An 18,991-nucleotide genomic window follows, 5' to 3' on the forward strand; every position below is an offset into this window, starting at 1 on the left:
TCTTAAACTTGGACAAACCTGTTATGAGAAATAGACTAAAGGCCAATTCACATATATCTAAAGCTTTTTTTTTTTTTCATCAGATTTATTGTCTTTCTGACTGTTTCACCATTTTTATTATCTGCATGACTTCCAGGTAACAGCACGAGACCATCCATTCTGTATTGTATTTCTTGGAGCATAAACTCCAGAGAAATCCTGTCATATCAGATACTCCCACATTTCATAATGCTGTAGCAAAGTGATGGAAATGTTATTCAGAATTAAGAAAAATTTACACTGGTCACTATGATAGGAACAAGTTCATTCATACAATTATCAGATCAGCTAATCATGTAGCAGCAGTGCAATCTGCAGCCCGGTTTTAGTATTTTAGTATACAAAAATGGTGCAAAAAAACAAAAACCATCAAGCGAGTGGCAGCTCTGTGTGCGGAAACGCTTTGTTGATGGGAGAGGTCAGAGCAGGATGGTCAGATTGGTTCAAGCTGACAGAAAGACTACAGTCATCAAATAATTCTTTACAACCACGGTGAGCAGAAAAGCATCTCAGAATGTTAAGTATCATACCAGGTTCCACTCCTGTCAGCCAGGAACAGGAATCTGAGGCTACAGTGGGAACTCAGACTCAGACTCAACTAAAGTGGCCAGTTGAAGATTGGAAAAATGTAGCCTGGTCTGATGAATCACAATTTCTGCTGCTAAATACAGATGGTAGGGTAAAAACTTGGCATCAACAGCATGAAACCATGGAACACAACTGCCTAGTGTCAACAATTCAACTAAAGTAAAATAAATATTAAGATTATAAAACAAAACAATATTTACCCCCAATAAATGTTCCCTTTTTTTTTTTTTTAATGTAGGGACATATATACACACAGATACATACACATTCATATACACACATAACTTACACAGAAATTGTTAGGAAAAAGGAGGTAGAGGACAAAGGAAGAAGAAAATAATGTAAAGAGGGGAAAGAGAGGAAAAAAAAGTTTCCTGGGAAAAGGTGTTGCTGTAAAAAATTCAAATCCTACCTAATTAAATGAATTAAGACTGCTCTTTGAATATATCTTTTTTCATATGAGCTTATAACCGCTGAAAAAATATTGCAGCAGTTGGAATACTCGACCATGATGGACTAAAATTAACAAATGATTAATCCAGTCTGATTACCACAGAAATGCTATTTATTTCATCACTAAAAGGTAAACCAGTGTAGCCTACTATAGCCACCTACACAAAAATCCAACATCCTGTTCTCTCTGTTTGAGAACCGCAAGCCATTAGGAAATGACCAGTGACTGATCATGAACATTGCTTCAGGTTTGTCTCGTGTAGGCGTTTAACACCCGCTATTGTTATCTCCTGCTGGTATGCGTCGCCTTTTATGTTCTGATAAATCATTTTAGAGTTCTGATAAGCACTGCCAAATACAATTGGCACTGCCAAATACAATGCATACAATCTACAGAGTAATACTGCCAAGTTACTAAAATTAATTTTAATATTAAAATAAAAACCAGGAAAAGACTAAACTGTGTCAATGAATAGAAACGAAACAAGTAGGAACTAAAATTGTGAGAGCATAGAGTTTCATATGGTGTAACAAATTTACATATAACTGAGAAAAAAAACAAATGCTGGTTCCTTCTCATGTTGCCAAAGTTCAAGCCCATATCCTAAGATTTATAAACATTAAGAATGTCTTTTTTATTACTGCCTTGAGCACTGCAAGTCTGAACAAGCAGTTATGATTCATATCTTTCATGCTTTTTTTCTTTCAGACTGGAAAAGCGTGTGTCACTTTCACAACACAGCGAAAGTGATGACATGCTTGGTTAAAAAAAAAAATTTGGAAGAACAGTATCCCTTAGGGAATTTCGTTTTCATCATCATGCATCATGCATCATCATAAACCAGTTGAATCTGCACATGGTCCTTCAGGGCTTCATTCTCCCGGTACACGTAGAGCGGAGAGGGTGGTGCTTCTGCTGTACATGTGATCTCACTCTGGCCTGCATCATCAGTCGAGAGCTCACGAAGAGAGGTCACACAGGGATCGTGCTCCTGCAGGACTGCTGGGTAACGGGAGGCGGTTTTCTCAATGCGTAGGGAACGGCGTACTGGAGTGAAGAAACGGATTTCATGGCCATTAACACAACCTGGCCTCTGGCTCTGCTGGCTCCTTTTCCCACTAAACAAAAGGGATACATTTTTCAACACCTCTTTTTTTCCTGGTACTTCTAAATGCCTGATCAAACACTAGATATTGTTATACATAAACACAGGCATAACTTATGCTGGACACAACTGTTTGAAAGTGTAGTTCGTTAAAAATCTTATACAACAGCGCTATTGAATGCTCGATTCTGACTGGTCAGGGGGTGCTGATTAATTTAGCCACTCTTATTTAATAAAAAAAAATTGTAAGAATTGGAAAGTTGGTGGTATTCGTAGAATAAAACACTTCAGGACGTGCTGTGATTGGAAAACAGCATACCCCCAAGCGTTTTATTCCTTATTTATATAATAGCTCGTGGCAGAAACCCAACCAAAGCAGATGATGTAAAATACAGCATTTAGTTTTCCTCAGTCTTGTCCCCAGCATGTTTCAAAAGAAAGTTACGCCCGTGTATACAATGGAGAACGATAATATACCCAGGAGTAGCCGTGATCTTGTATTTTATAACAGACGAGTCTCTTTTCTCTCCGCGGATCAGTGCGCCGACAGGTTTAGGGGTGCACACGTTGACACTGTGTTCCCCATCTTCATCACTGCCTACATCATTCTCTCGGTCTGAAGATGAACCTACAAATATTGGAAAGTGATTAACCTCTCTATATTGGAGTATTAAAATCACCTAGTTTAACAAACTAGGCTTATTAATTATTATTAATATTTATTATCTGGTATTCTATCATATATAAGTTAAAAACTAAACTGGAAACAAATCTAGAAAAGGAAGAGCCAATTTCCTTTTTTTTTTTTTACCTTTTGCTTCTTTCTTCTTAAGGATCTCAAATACCACAGAGCGCAGCTCATCAACAGGCTGTAAAAAAAGGCAGTAAAAGTTATTATTAACCAGCAAGACAAGGCGCGTTTGTTTAGATTTGGTGGGTAAAAAAAAAATGTTGGGACAATAAAATCAAATCCAGATTTGTAATAGTAACAAATATTTAAAACCTCTAACTAAACAAAAAGCTTTTTGCCAGTCACTGCAGTATTTTATTTCTCTGACAATTCTACATGATGCAAAATCACTGATCCAATATTCCTAGCTATTAAAATAAAATATGAGCTGATGCAGCTGCATTGAGTATTTCCTCAAACATTAACTTTTTTTTACTCGTATGCCGGATCTACACTGCCCGGCCAAAAAAAAGTCGCTGTTTAGATTTTAATAGGCAAATAAATAAGAGTATATGAATGGATCTAGCATGTTATATGTTCGGCAACAGTTCTTTTAATCTTAAAAGATGAAGTGTGTAGCTTTTTAGTTTTTTAATAACCTTTAATAACCTCAGAGAGCATAAAGAATCATTTTCACACATGAATTGGCACCTCTGAGTCCTCACCTTAACCAGAGTGCTCACCAAAAACTGATGCACCTGATGATGGAAATAACATCACAACATTTATTTCCATCAAGCGGTGCATCAGTTTTTGCACCTGATCTTGTATTGACAATGCAAGATCTTGTATTGACAATGCAAGAGATGAGCACTGTTGAAAGTCTCCTCCAGCAAAGACTTTCCCAAAGACTTTCCCTGAGGTTAAGGTGTTCATGTGTGAAAATGATTCTTTATGCTCTCTGAATCATTCTTTCACAATTTTGAGAAAAACTGAGGAATCTTGGCAGTGTCATCCTGGAATATGGCCATGATACGTCTTTCTACATGGTTATTAAAGAACTAAAAAGTTATGCACTTCATCTTTTAAGAACTGTTGCCAAATATATAACATGCTAGAAACATTATAATCACTCTAATAATGATCCATTCATAGACTCTTATGTATTTGCCTATTAAAATCTAAACAGCGACTTTTTTTTTTTGGCCGTTTGGTAGTGTATAATGCAGTACATTGAAAAGCACCCAGGAACAATTAACAGTACTGGAGCTTAAGTAAATAATTCTATTTCTAATGACATTACAGTGGGGAAGATTACTATTGACTATTAAAGTTGATGTAGTTTATAGCTCGTGTTAAGTTATTATAGTTGTACGTCTGGTTATTGACTGGTTATTTAACAACTTTTATACATATACAGTCAGTTCCAGAATGACTGGCATCCTCAGTAAAGACAGATAAGTAAAGTTATGAAAAAAATGTCTAAATTGGCTTAGAAATCTAACTTTTAAATGAAAACCTGGCCACCAGGATGTTACAACTGGATTATGCATGGATCTTCCAGCATGTTTCCAAATGAACACCAAAATGGTTTAATGGCTGCAGAGTCAAGCTTTTGACAGGGTCATGTCAGTTCCCTGAACTAAACTCCACATGAGATGATCTAGTGCCCTGGGGGATGTGGAGAGATTCTGTGTAGAGGAGTGGTCTCTTCCCCCCCCCCCATAACTTTACCTACCTTCCTTTACCGAGGATGCCAATCATTCTGGAGCTGACTGTCTATGTATAAGTTGTTAGTGATTTTAGATTAAACTTATTTAATTCAAATAACCAGCCAATAACCAGACATACAACTGTCTTAGGGAACCGTGTTGGGACATCATGGACTTCATGATGCCATGTGTCCTAACACGGTTCCCCTGAGACTTAATAGTGGGGTTTATGTTATATGTTGGATAACCATCCTTGAATGTTTGTTGCCAAAAACGTTCTATTTGTTTCTTTATCTGACCATAGAACCTGGCTCCAGTCAAAGTTCTGGTAGCTTCTTGTGAACCCCAGATGCTTAAGTTTGTGATTAGATGAAAGAGAAACAGTTTGTGACTTGGGGACCTTCTGCAAACCACCAATCCTTGAAGAACTCTTTGCCTCTCTGACCTTCTGTGAGGACATAAAATTCACTTGTGTCATCACCAGACAGGTTCATCACAGCTCTAGTTGTTTTAAACATCTAAATTATTTCCCCACCAGTGGATATGGGTATTCAGTTGTGTATTTTTACAGCCCTTGATTGAATGATGACTCAACACACTCTTGCCTCATTCACTGGTAAAATCTCCAGTGATGATGCATGACTAAGGAAATTTGCCAATTTTTTAATTTCTTTGATTTCTTTGAATACATGTAATTCAGTTAAAATTAAGATTTCTTTCTTTTTCTTCAGTATGAGATGTAGGTGCGTATGTGCGAATTAACAAGAAAGTCAAAAGTTTTTCCTAACCTTTTGTAAAAATCTATCGTTAGAGTGTTCCAGTTGTCCATGTGGCATTTACTGGAATGAGGAAAATGATTGGGAGTGTCTTCCTGTTTATTGCTCCGCACTTTGCTCTAGCTTCTTGTTAGATACAATTCATGATTGAAAGGTACTGCTATAAGTTTATGACCTACAGGCTATGATCAAACAACAGTAAAAACAAGCCTTGAATATCAGAACACAGTTGTTTTCTGAAAGCTTCCATGCTTATCTGAGACATGGAGGGAAAATATAAATAAATAAAAACACTTTATCTGTTGTAATAAGGTGAAACACGTTCATTTACTGACATTCCTTTGACCTCGTGAGAAAACAGGAAGGTAGATAAAAGTGCACTGGAATCAGTAAAGGAAAGGTGTGTGTGTTTATATGTGTATGTGTGTGTTGGAGAAATGCATGAGAATGAAAGAGCACAGGGGATTAAAAGAAATCGCATACCTCTCTGACTACGCGAACAGCTTCTTCAAATGTGGGAAGCACGTCAAGGTTGCCCTCTTGCTCCATCAAGCGCACTTGGCAGATCCAATATTTAGCGAATTTCTGTGCCATTGGCACCCGAGACAGAACATTTTGCACCTGGTCTACAGGACACCCCTGTCAGGAAGCACATAAAGAATAAGGCCCACAACAGGTAATCTCAAGTAGGACTGCAAAAAGTAATCAACAAAATTGGTAAATTTGATAATAAAAACAGTTGGCACAGAAATCCACCATCAGTTAGTTGGACTGTATTACGAAGCACGTTATGGTATGGTCACTTCACTAAGACCATGGTATGGTATGGTCACTTCACTAAGACCCATACGCTGCTGGCCTCCTGACTTAACGTTCGGTTTCATGTGAGTAATGTTTCCATTTTGCAATCATTTGTTTGTGAAAAGATTCAGAGAACATCTTATGCTACTCTGCCAGAAGTTTGTACGATAACTCATTGATGAATGATAAGAACACGAGGTGACTGTTTCTTCAAAACACATCATGAATCATGTGCATTACACATGTGCAAAGCCAGGTCCATAAATATTCGGATATATGTAAAAGTTAATCCCAAATTCGATTCACTGATTCAGTCAACCCCAAAGCTTTGGAGAGCCACATGCTGAAAATGATTCACCTCATGCACAGAAAAGGAAAGCAAAATTAATTTAGCATTGGAGGCAGCAGATATTTATTTTGCATTGGTCTGGGTGGAATTGAACTCGGGAAATCGGGACCTTGAAATGCAGATAAAACATATAGTTGCAGAGAAGCTGTGTAGAACCAGGGAAAAACGTACAGAATATGTTGCCTTGCGTTAGTCTCTCATGCTGTGAGAATCAGTGGCAGGGAGCGATGTGCCCTGACGTGAAGCAGAGTTACTGCTATCACCCTGAAGTTGTTTATTTTCCAATAACAGCACATAGCGAGCTCTTTTATTCCTCTTAAAACACAGCAATTTTTTGACAGAATGACACACTGTACTTACTGTACACAGTCATTCCCTCCTCTGCCCTTTTTTTCCCTCTTGAAATTATTTCACAACATCCTCTGTCTGATGACTCTCCCATTGTGGGGAAACCCATTGACGGTTACCCAAGTGCTGACACTGGAGACACCCTTCCATAAAGGTTAAACAAACATCTTACAGAAAAGGTCACCATATCAATGATTATTCACTTTGCTTTGATAAATTGCAGCAAGTTTTTAAAAAAAAAAACAAAAAAAAACAATTGTAAACCAAAAACCCTGTGTAAGTTGTTACTATAGAAATGATAACATCTTAGAACGAGCGCATTAATAAAGACCTGTAATTTGAATTGCAGCCTACACTACTGTCAGAGTTCCGAATCTGACTAATCAGATTTGAGAATTCAACAGCACTGTGGTATTAATAAATAATACATCATTATCCATAAGAAGTGTTGTAATTTCATTCTAAATATGTCTCTCATTGCAGATGATGCACATACATGAGATTTGCTTGAAGGAGGATGACTGGCTCAAGAGTTTAGACTCATGACTACTATCTTTAGGAGGTTCATGGTTTTCCATGATAATTTACAGTCAGGTCCTTAAATATTGGGACAGTGACACAGTTTTGGTAATTTTGCCTCTGTACACCACCACAGTGGATTTGAAATGAAGCAGTCAAGATGTGACTGAAGCGTAGACTTTCAGCTTTAATTCAAAGGGTTTAACAAAAATATTGCATTAACCGTTTAGGAATTACAGCCATTTTTTACAGAGTTCCTCCATTTTCACAGGCTCAAAAGTAATGGGACAAACTAATATAATCATAAATATTAGGATTATTTTTATTACTTGGAGGTAAATCCTTTGCAGTCAATGACTACCTGAAGTCTGGACCCCATGGACATCACCAAATGCTGAGTTTCCTCCCTTGAGATGATTTGCCAGGTCTTTACTGCAGCCATCTTCAGTTGCTGCTTGTTTGTGGGTCTTTCTGCCTTCAGATTTGTCTTCAGTAAGTGAAAAGCAGCTCAGTTGGGTTGAGGTCAGGTGACTGACTCAGCCATTTAAGAACATTTAATTTCCAAGCTCTTGGGCTGCTTTCACAGTATGTTTTGGGTTGTTATCCATCTGTACTGTGAAGCGCTGTTTTGCAGCATTTGACTGAATCTGAGCAGAAAGTATAGCTCTGTACACTTCAGAATTCATCCTGCTACTTCTATCAACAGTCACATTATCAATAAATCCCAGTGACCCAGTTCCATTGGCAGCCAAACATGCCCATGCCATAACACTGCCTCCACATGTTTGACGGATGATGTGGTATGCTTTGGATCATGAGCCCTTCCTTTCCTTCTCCATACTTTTCTCTTCCCATCATTCTGGTACAAGTTAATCTTGCATCAGAACTGGTCAGGCTTTTTTTTAGAGGTTTTTAGCAAAGTCTAATCTGGCCTTTGTGTTCTTGAGTGTTACCAGCGGTTTGCATCTTGAGGTAAACCGTCTGTATTTACATTCATGAAGGTGGCTCTTGATTGTAGACTTTGACAATGATAGGCCTACCTCCTCCAGAGTGTTCCTGACTTGGCTAGATGTTGTGAAGGGGTTGTTCTTCAATAAGAAAAGAATTCTGCAATCATCCACTTTAGTTGTTTTCTGTGGTCTCCCAGGCCTTTTGGTGTTGCTGAGCTCGCCAGTGCATTCCTTCTTTTTAAGAATGTACCAAATTGTTGATTTGGCCCTCCTAAAGTTTCTGCTATCTCTCTGATAGGTCTGTTTTGGTTTTTCAGCCTAATGATGGCCTCCTTCACTTGCATCAACACCTCTTTGGACGGCATATTGAGAGTTCCCATGAACAGCTACCAAATGCAAATTCAACACTTGGAATCAGCTCCAGACCTTTTATCTCCTTAATTTATCATGATATAAGGAGGAAACAGGCCACAGCTGGCCATGAAACTGCTTATGAGTCAATTGTCCCATTACTTTTGAGCCTGTGAAAATGGAGGAACTCTGTAAAAAAAAAATGGCTGTAATTCCTAAACGGTTAATGCAATATTTTTGTTAAACCCCTTGAATTAAAGCTGAAAGTCTACGCTTCAGTCACATCTTGACTGCTTCATTTCAAATCCACTGTGGTGGTGTACAGAGGCAAAATTACCAAAACTGTGTCACTGTCCCAATATTTATGGACCTGACTGTAAATGGCAACATCCATCCTTCTTTTCCGTTTCCTCCTCTCCTTTCACTATTTTCGCAGCTGAGCTGAAAGCCTGTATCTCGGGGAGTCTTTCGACAGCCAGATGTGTTTACGTGGAGGCACACGTTTTTTTTTCCCTCCAGACAGGCCAAGGCCGGGAATTACAAATTACCTCATTACAAGTTGGCACCACGAACGCAGCATTACTCTGTAACAGATTACTCTACACCATGTCATCATCAAAAGTGACGGTTGCAAAAGTTCAGAGGAAGTTTCATGGAAAATGCTTCTTAAAGTGGTAGCTCAGTTAAGCCGTTAGACTTCTGATCGGAAGGTTGAGAGTTCGAATCACAGCACCACCAAGCTGCCACTGCTGGGCCCTTGAGCAAGGCCCTTAACCCTCAACTGCTCAGTTGTATAAATGAGATGATTGTAAGTCGCTCTGGATAAGGGCATCTGCCAAATACCACAAATGTAAATGTAAATACTTAACACCACAAGAATGTCCACAATTCCTTAATGGTAGCTTTATTAGAATTATGAACCATTGCCACATATGTGCCTAGGTTTTCTCTCATACCCTACATTTGTAATATACACAAATTCAGCTGTGATTTCTTTCAACATATGGCTAGTTTCAGCTGCTATGTGGGGAAAAACAATTGATTAGGAATGTCAGCGAAACTTGGAAAGTGAAGAAGCAATACCTATTCTCTTTTTAAAAACAAAGATAAAGAAGGAAAAGGGTCACATGCATCGATGATTAAATTGTGCAAATACAAGCAGAGTGCCTTACTCTAATACGGACACTGTGTATTACTGTTAAATCCCAAAACAATTCTGTTCAGTAATGTAGCCTCTTACTGGTCAGACAGCTTCGATTTGTTCAATGGTACCAGTTTTAGTTTTCATAGAATATCAACTAGTTTTAAAAAGCATTCCATAAGCCTAAGAGTGAATAATGATGGACAAGATGAAACCCTTTCCTTTTAACTCAGTATGTATCTATTGTTGGTTTAAAGCACATTTAAAAAAAATAAAAATAAAAAATAAATAAATAATTCCTGTGCAAACCTTTTTTTTTTTTAACCATTACAGTACAGCCCTGTTACATTTTCAATTTAATATTTAATATTCTGTAAGAGCAGCTCAAAGCATAATTCAAATCACAGGCTTATATTACAGTTTTTCACAATTGCTAAGACAATAAACCCCATTCTCTGAACCAAATTCTCAATAGCCTAAACCAATTTGTCGAATAAATCACTCTTTCTGCAAAACCTTAAACAAGTTCAGGCAGTTAGACACTGTTTACAAATCTCATGCACTCTTTTTGCTAAACTCTAAACACATTCTCACTCACTAAAACACAATTCACACTGTGATGAACTTGTGTTGCAAAACACTAAACACAGGACAGCAAAACTTAAACGCAACTAAAGCACAGTTGTCATCGTTTACAAACAACGATTCAAAATTGTTCACACTTGTTTCTAATTATGTGATGAGAAGGTACAAAATATAAGCCAGTTCACAGATGGCACGGGTACATCCATCAACTATGGATAACAATATGAGAGGTAGAGGAAGAGTGCGTATATGAGGTGGTGGACGAAGAGGACGAGGAAGAGTAAGACCAAGAACAGTAATTTCAGATGAAATTAGAGCTACTGTGATAGACCATGTTCTTGTGCATGGAATGACAATGAGGGAGGCAGGACAAAGAGTTCAACCTAATTTGAGCAGATTCTCTGTGGCCACCACAATCAGGACATTCAGAGAAGAGAACAGGTAATATTTTTTACACTGTATTTTCATCATTTCAGTGAGTAATTCACTTTGTCAATATACTGTAAATTGAACTGGAAAAATAAAGAAAAGCTGTCCAAACAGACAACATTTTATGTGTAGTAGTAATTTCCATCATACTTTTTCTACATGTATGTTTGTTTTTTATAATTTTGTAGAATTGCAAGATTACCACGTCAGGGTGGAAGAACTGCTATGTTCTCCCAAGAGCAAGAGGTTCTCATTGTTGATATGGTCCATCAAAACAATGCCATCCGACTCCATGAAATTCAGCAAAGAGTTATTGAAGACAATTTAAATTTTGAAGGAATCAACAGCGTAAGGCTTTCTACCATTGACCGTATCCTCCGACGTAACCGCATACGCACGAAGCAAGTATACAGAGTACCCTTTGAGCGCAACTCCGAAAGGGTCAAAGATCTACGACATCAGTATGTGCAAGTAAGTAAACAGTCAGACATTTTCAGTGCTGATGCTTACAGTACACTTCTGAGCTTCTAGCCTACAGTTACTGTAAAGTGCACTATGTTATTGTGTATGTAAATCAGGATTGCATACAAAGACACTATTGTAAAAGTCTTTCAGCATCACTTACTACAGTAAATGACTTTATTTTCATTTACAGAGAGTGTTTGAATTGGATTCCATGGAAAGGCCCCATGAATGGATTTTTGTAGACGAAGCAGGATTCAATCTTATGAAGAGAAGAAGGAGAGGGAGAAACGTAATTGGCCAATGTGCAATAAAGGAAGTTCCTGGTCAGCGTGGTGGCAATGTCACCCTTTGTGCAGCCATAAGCAATCATGGGGTTCTCCACCCAAGAGCAACAGGATCATCAGCAGGAAGTGCAACCTCTCTATGTCGTGGTTTGGGACAATGTCAGCTTTCACCGTGGTGTCCGAATACATGAGTGGTTCAACAACAACCAGCAATTTTTAAATGTGTTCCTTCCACCATACAGCCCTTTCCTCAACCCAATAGAAGAGTTTTTCTCTGCATGGCGGTGGAAAGTCTATGACCGAAACCCATATACAGGGAAAATCTCTTACAGGCAATGGAACTGGCCAGTGGTCTGGACATAGACCTGCAGTCTTGTCAAGGCTGGATCCACCACACCAGACGGTTTTTTGCCCGTTGCCTGGCAAGGGACAACATTGCCTGCGACGTAGATGAAGTCCTCTGGCCGTGCCCAGCTCAAAGACGTGATCCTGAGGCAGAATAATCTTTCTGTTGTCTTCTTCTTCTTCTTCTTTTTTGATTGTAACATGGTTTTCAGTAAATTCACCATACTTAGGTGTGATTTCTTTTGTTTTGTGTGTTTTTTACTATATACAATAAACTTTTTTTTTTTGTAACTACATGCCCTGGATGCTGTGTTCTCCATTTTTTGATGTAGTGTCTAATGAATGATCTGCAGTATGTACATTATTGACTCATGTGTGTATGATCTGAAAGCATTGTTTGATTTTGAGTGCTGGTGAAATGGTTTTGAAGCAATTGTCTGATTTCGCCAGAAGAGTCTGAGGTTTTATGAATTTAGTTTGAGTATTTGGATTTGTGTTTAAGGTTTTGAGAAAATGAGTGATGGTTTCAAGAAACATGTTTTAGCAATTCAGAAAAACTGTAACTAGAAATAACAACTCTTTACTGATTCTGTTCACCCTGTCATTGTTTGTTCTCCCATTATAACAGCATGGCCCATCGTGTTTTATTGCTTACTTGACCGTGTCATAAAAATGAAAAAGCAAAATGTGTTACGCAAGAACTGTGTAATTCGTTATTAATCTTAAATGTGACCCTGAGTTAGCACACAGATTAAGACACTGGGCTTTTGCTGCTTTTTCAGATTTTTATATCATGTGATTATGTTTCCTTTTAATTATCTAGTCAGACAAATTTCATCCCAAAGCAGCAGCGTGATCATGTTACCTGCTCAAGAAGTTTGATGCAATCGTTCAGAGACTGGTCAACAGCACAGACAAAGCCATGGACCTCATCCTCCTGTTCCATTGTACTCCAGAATCCCTGAGGAGGAAGAGCGGCCGTCTTCCTCCTCGCTGGCTGTACAGGCATCGGCGGACGTTTATACGTGATGCCTTTTGCCTCTCGCCACTCTTTAAGTTTACGCCTGTTCAAGACACGTTAGTTAGGAAATATACTGTTACTTCTGTTTTCCCCCCCAAGACGACTTAATTCACTTAATAACTTAGATATATTAATTGGGATTTAAATGCAAAAACAGAAAAATACATATAATAATCTGACTTTGGTCCAGGACTGGGCAATATGAAAATTTAATACTGACATTGTAAGAAATAATGCAGTGCTATTCTCATTAGAGGTTTTGTGGGTATTGTTAGGACTTTTCTTACTTTTTTCTTACTTTTCTAACAAACCCATATGTACAGCAAAAGCAGACCAAAAAGAAAGTCTCACCTTTCACTGTAGTAGGAAAAAAAGAAGTAAAGGATCAAATGTAATAAGGGCTTGTCTACACAGCATTGGGGATACGTGTTGGCAATATTGCCCTGAAATAATCCCTAAAAAAAAAAAAACACACACACTGCAAGCGTACGCAGGTGATCAGCAATAAAGATTTAAAAAAAAAAAAAAAAAAAAAAAAAATCAGGTCATGTTTCTGAGGCCTTACACATTTGAGTTAAGGTTCACCTAAATAAACTAATTCCTTCTCTTCTCAATGCCTCTTCTCAGTGCCACATGTATTATTCACATTCTCCCTGATCTGTGACTCCATTTCCTGTGCTCAATAAAAGCAAGGAAAACTCCCTCAGTAGTGTTTAAATGACTTATTTGTTCACATCTGGTAGAATTTGCTCATGAGGAAGGCAGATAAGCTTCCACGCAACTACATTAAAGTATAAATTAGCCTTCACTCATTGTGATAAATAGTTGATCAGACATTAAAAAGTTTTGTTCTCCGCCATCAATTTCTGTGTTATATCTATTCTGGAGAGGACAAAGAAAGGCATCTTTGATCTTTTTTCTTGGTTAGCCATCACTCTTGCCAAACTTCAATATTGTGATTTAAATTGTGCATCGTGAAAGAACTTATTACTACCATATTGCCCAGCCTTATATTTCATAACAGCCTCAACTCACATTCTCTCTTCTTGAGCAGTGTTTGGTTTATTTCTGCCACCCAGGGGGACAGTCCTGACACCATCTGTCCCAGGATTGAACGTTGACTTGGGAGTCTTCGGCTGCACGGGCCCCCTGGTCAGGCTAGACGTCTTGGTTGGGCGTGGAAGAGTCTGGGGCACTGGAGCTTGAACAGTGGGCTTGGAGGGAAGTTTAAATGTGGTACGCCGTTGCTGTTGATGTGGAGCTGCTTTTGTAACACCGGCCACAGACGCACTGGTTGATTTCGAAGCATTTTCAGTTTTAGAAAAAGTCGACATGAGAGATGATCTTTGCCTGGCTGTGACTGGAACACTTCTTTGTGTGTGAGTAAGCCCTGGTTTACTTCCTACCTTGTTTGATAATCGTGTGTCTTGGGAACCAGTCTGTGTCTTTCCTGATCTGTCTGGCTTTGCTAGTGGATACCTGTTCAATGGTTTCTTCAGATCAGTGTGTGTTTTATTGAAACTGTTAGTTTCCTTAGTTGTCTTCAGCGTCACTGTGGCCTGTTTACTAATTAAAGATTTTGTGTCTGTACAGCTTGGAACAGTGTTGGTTAGGCGTTCTTTCGTTGTGGGACATTTGACCTGAGATTTGTGCACTACCTTTTCTGAACCGGTGACCAAACGCCGTTTTTGAAGGTCTGTCTTGACAATGCTTGTACGTGCATTCACCGAAGACCTGTGAAGAGCTTGTGCTTGGCTTGACACAGATGCTGGACCCATCTTAACAGTCTTGTCTTGCTTGTGAGCCGTGACATTTGTGTGTAGAGCTGGTTTAGTTTGCTGTTCTTTGACAGATGAATTTCTAACTGCACGAGCTGTTTCTTTGCAGTGTGTTCTTGCCTGCTGAGAGGCTGTTTGGGAAACAGTGGATTTGAGTGGTAAGCGTGGAAGAAGAGCAGAAGAGGCTTTGGGGAGGATTCTCAAATTTTTGTTCTTTTCTGCCAGTGCATTTCCTTTTGCTCTGTCTTTTTTGGCATCAGTGGCACTGGGGGCTGAGTTCTCCTTTCCTTCTCCAGACTACAGGGAAAAAAAAAAAGTCAAGTGACTGCTGCAGAACCTACTGCTCTATGGATCAGTTCAAGAAAAAGCTTCTTCAAGGTTTTCATATATAACTGCTAGAATGACTCTGCGAACAACCTAAATATAAATAATAATAATAATACAGCCCTGAGAGTCAGAAACTGTAATCAAACTTGGCATATTTATTTTCTAGGATGTGTAAGAACTCTGTTCCTTTACTGTATGACGTGTATAAACTTACAGTGTGAGATTTCTGCACAGCTCCAGGGGGCTTTGTTAGAACAGCACTGCTCTTTAGATAAGGCCTTTAAAGGAAATCGAGAAAAGAAAATTACTGGCTTGTCACTTATCCTTTCAACTGTCCCAAATTTAAGATTAAAATCTTAAAACTATAATGACTTACTTTGGATTGGGCGGTTTTAACCTTCCTTTCGCCGCCAGGTATTCTGCAAGTTTCTGCTTGCGCATCTCTGTGAATTGACAAACCATTTATCACAAAATATTTCATGTTTGGCATCTCCGGTTTACTCAGCCAGGGTGTTGGGCAACTATCCACTGATGTCAAACGATTCGAAACTAACGTACTCGGGTCAAGTGAAAGAGAATGACGACAGTGTAAAGGTCTGTGCATGACTGAAATCTATAAGAGGTAAGAATATAACTATGAACATAATAAACATAATGAATTTTCTAATCAGTTCAAGCCTTCGAGTCTACAACTTCCAAGTTGAGCCCTGCCCTCAATGCCTAAAAAAGATGCTTGCTTAAGAGATGAATGATTACTGCTTGACCTGATAGACTTGTTGGTAAATGTACAACTACAGCCCATAGTAAAGGCAGCAAAATAATGCCTTTTTTGGGCTAACATGACTCCAATTCACACTAACTCAGGCATATGCTAATTTAAGATGGTTTTATCTTTTCATTCAGAAATCACAAATGGGTTTCCCCTTCCTAAACTTATAGTTCTCATAATTCTGATTCTGTGATAACTGTCTAGATCACGATCGACTAGTATTGTTGTAGTTATTATCTAGCAGGTACAGTTCCCAACTTGACTTTAATTGAATAGTATAAAATAGATACTGTCAGATGTGATACAAAATGTTTTGAATGGTTCGGTGGGTAGAAAGTTCAGGAATAATTTAGTTAAAAAAAAAAACAAACAAAAAAAAACAGTAATGGTTAATGTCTGACTGATGTGCTTAATAGTTGGTTTACAGTGCAAAAAATAATCATAGCCGGGTCTGTTATTTTTGTTAAACACTTAAGGCAAGACACAACATGAAGAAACAACAATTGTGGTCATGTCAATCACTTTTCAGATATTTTTCGGATACATTGCATCTATAACACGTCATTTCTCAACTGTAGTGATAAAATGATCAAAAAATTTTGTATCATATTAACAGCACAAATCAAGTTTTATTACAATTGCAGTTGGATCCAATATGACCCCTTTAATGCAACACACTACAGATGAAAAAAAAACAAATCACGAGTCTTCTCCAGGCGATTGCTGATATTCTTACAAGTATTTTTCGTACTTTGTCAAAATCGTACATTTATTTATGTAAATGAGGCTACATCTGATTTAATATGCATCAATTTACATATTTTGGATGATGATTAGAATAAGGTTTATTTCACTGTGAAGACAAGAGAATGACCTTTACAGTACAGTTTGCTGGAAAATCATTTCTTTATTGTTTATTTAAGAAAACATCACAGGCAGGTTCCCAAGCGGCGCAACAGGAAAGTATTTGCCCCAATGATGCCACAGCCATCTGTGGCCTGGAGTCATGGGAGCACAATTGCCCATGCTCTGTGGGTGTGAGTGACGCCATACAATCTGTCAATCACAGCGACATTGGTCAATCGTGGTAGTTTGTGAGCTCACGTATAATGAGAGTTCCCAGGAACAGATACTAAATGCAAATTCAACACTTGGAATTCCCGCACCCCACACCTTTTATCGTAATCTGTCATGAAATAACGAGGAAACAACCCACATCTGGCCATGAAACTGATTATGAGTCAATTGTCCAATTACTTTTAACTCTGTGAAAATAGAGGGACTCTGTAAAAATAATGGCTGTAATTCCTAAATGGTTAATGCAGTATTTTTGTTAAACTCCTTGAGTTAAAGCAAAATTTGATTCATTGAACTTAAATCCATTGTGGTGGTGCACAGAGGCAAAATTACCAAAATTGTGTCATTGTCCAAATACTTATGGACCTGACTGTATGTGGAAGAGGGCAGATAGCACTTTTCTCCGAGTGTGTTATTTTGCCCTGTGACACTGCATGAGCAGCAGAAAATGCATTTCGCTGGCATCACGTGTCACGATAATATAAACCGATGTGTGTCATTATTATTAGAGATGGAACTATAGCACTTTTTCTTTTACAATACCAATACCTTGAGTATTAGCCTATACTGATATGCAGCCGATATTGTTTACAGTCAAGTCTCTTTATATAAACATTTCCAGTTCCAAAAATAATCTTTACAAGATCGGTGCCATCACTAATTATTATAGCCTATATATTCATGTCAATTTCCTTTATAAACCTTATGACCCACACTTAAACACATTAAACCACAATGCATTCTTAAAACCATTTTCCTTAAAAATCTGTTTTTCCCCCTATATTCCCAACCAAAAATCTCAGCTTCTAGATGACCTGCACTGATGAAATGTCACATGCTCATTTCTATTCTTTTGTAGAAAGATATATTAAAGCAGAGTTTCACAAAATGCTGATAATTATTGGATTTATATTAGATGTTTTATAACAGCTTGTGGAGTTTTCTTACTTAAAAAAAGGCAATGATTTTCCAACATGAAAGGGGTTTCTGGGTGCAAATTAAAGGGGTGCAAATTAAAGGGGTTCCTGGGTGCAAATTAAAGGGGTGCAAATTAAAGGGGTTCCTGGGTGCAAATTAAAGGGGTTCATTAAAGGGGTTCTTGGGTGCAAATTAAAAGGGCTCCAGGGTGAAAAATAAATGGGTTCACTGAAGGGGTTCATTAAAGGGGTTCCTGGGTGCAAATTAAAGGGGTTCATTAGTGGGGTTCATTAAAGGGGTTCCTGGGTGCAAATTAAAGGGGTTCATTAGTGGGGTTCATTAAAGGGGTTCCAGGGTGCAAATTAAAGGGGTTCTTTAAAGGGGTTCCGGGGTGCAAATTAAAGGGGTTCACTAGTGGGGTTCATTAAAGGGGTTCTTGGGTGCAAATTAAAGGGGTTCATGGGTGCAAATTAAAGGGGTTCATTAAAGGGGTTCCGGGGTGCAAAATGCTTGGGAAGCTCTGTACTATACTATATAAACACACTATATTGGGTACAAAATAAAAGCTTACATAAAATGGACGATCTGTTAGTTTGAAATTTAGACTAGATTTTGTCTTACACTACACAGAGTTATGCACAAAGCTAGCTCCTCTGCATAAAAGTTGTTTTTACTGTAGATGTAATTCAGGAAACAGCAGCTGGCTGGAGTCTGAAGCAAGCCAGGAGCTCACTCAGTCTCCCAGCCTACCATTTAGCCTGTTAGCTAGTCAGCTTGCTAGGACGTTATAAAGCATTTATTACAATGACAATACATTTGAAATCACCAATATCACACAGAAACACGAAGGGTGCTGACCGGAAGTGGAATATTATGTACTGTATAATGGGTGCCATGCTGTGAACCAAGCCAGAGCAACAGTAACGTTAGTTACGAACAATTAATCCAGAAAAAAAAGTTAAAATCTACCTGTTCGCGAAAGTTTCGACGCGACTTCATCCGTTACTTCCATTCTCTCTGATTAAATTCGTTTATTTTGATCTATTGTTGGTCAGCAGCTTATCGCCTGCACGCCAGCCACCAAAACACCGACAGTTGAATCTTGCGGGGTTAACGCCCACTTCAATCCTATTGGTCAGTTCAAAGATTTGAAAAAGCGTTAGTTTTAACCCACCTGTATAGCGACAAAA

At 38.4% G+C, this 18,991-nt stretch overlaps 1 protein-coding gene across 1 annotated transcript; it reads right to left on the bottom strand.

Annotated features, from left to right (window-relative positions):
* Window positions 1-1,174: 1,174 nt before the first annotated feature.
* ckap2l (cytoskeleton associated protein 2-like) lies at window positions 1,175-18,927 on the bottom strand. The gene is made up of 9 exons (XM_026931001.3): window positions 18,771-18,927; window positions 15,414-15,480; window positions 15,252-15,315; window positions 13,968-15,007; window positions 12,777-12,975; window positions 5,828-5,983; window positions 2,998-3,055; window positions 2,664-2,814; window positions 1,175-2,199 (listed from the first exon to the last, which is right to left on the bottom strand). Exons 1-9 carry the CDS (start codon window positions 18,811-18,813, stop codon window positions 1,905-1,907), a joined length of 2,073 nt encoding a protein of 690 aa, XP_026786802.3. The 5' UTR covers window positions 18,814-18,927; the 3' UTR covers window positions 1,175-1,904.
* Between the last annotated feature and the right edge of the window lie 64 nt (window positions 18,928-18,991).

Source organism: Pangasianodon hypophthalmus, chromosome 24 (genome assembly GCF_027358585.1).
Source record: "Pangasianodon hypophthalmus isolate fPanHyp1 chromosome 24, fPanHyp1.pri, whole genome shotgun sequence".
Taxonomy (NCBI): domain Eukaryota; kingdom Metazoa; phylum Chordata; class Actinopteri; order Siluriformes; family Pangasiidae; genus Pangasianodon; species Pangasianodon hypophthalmus.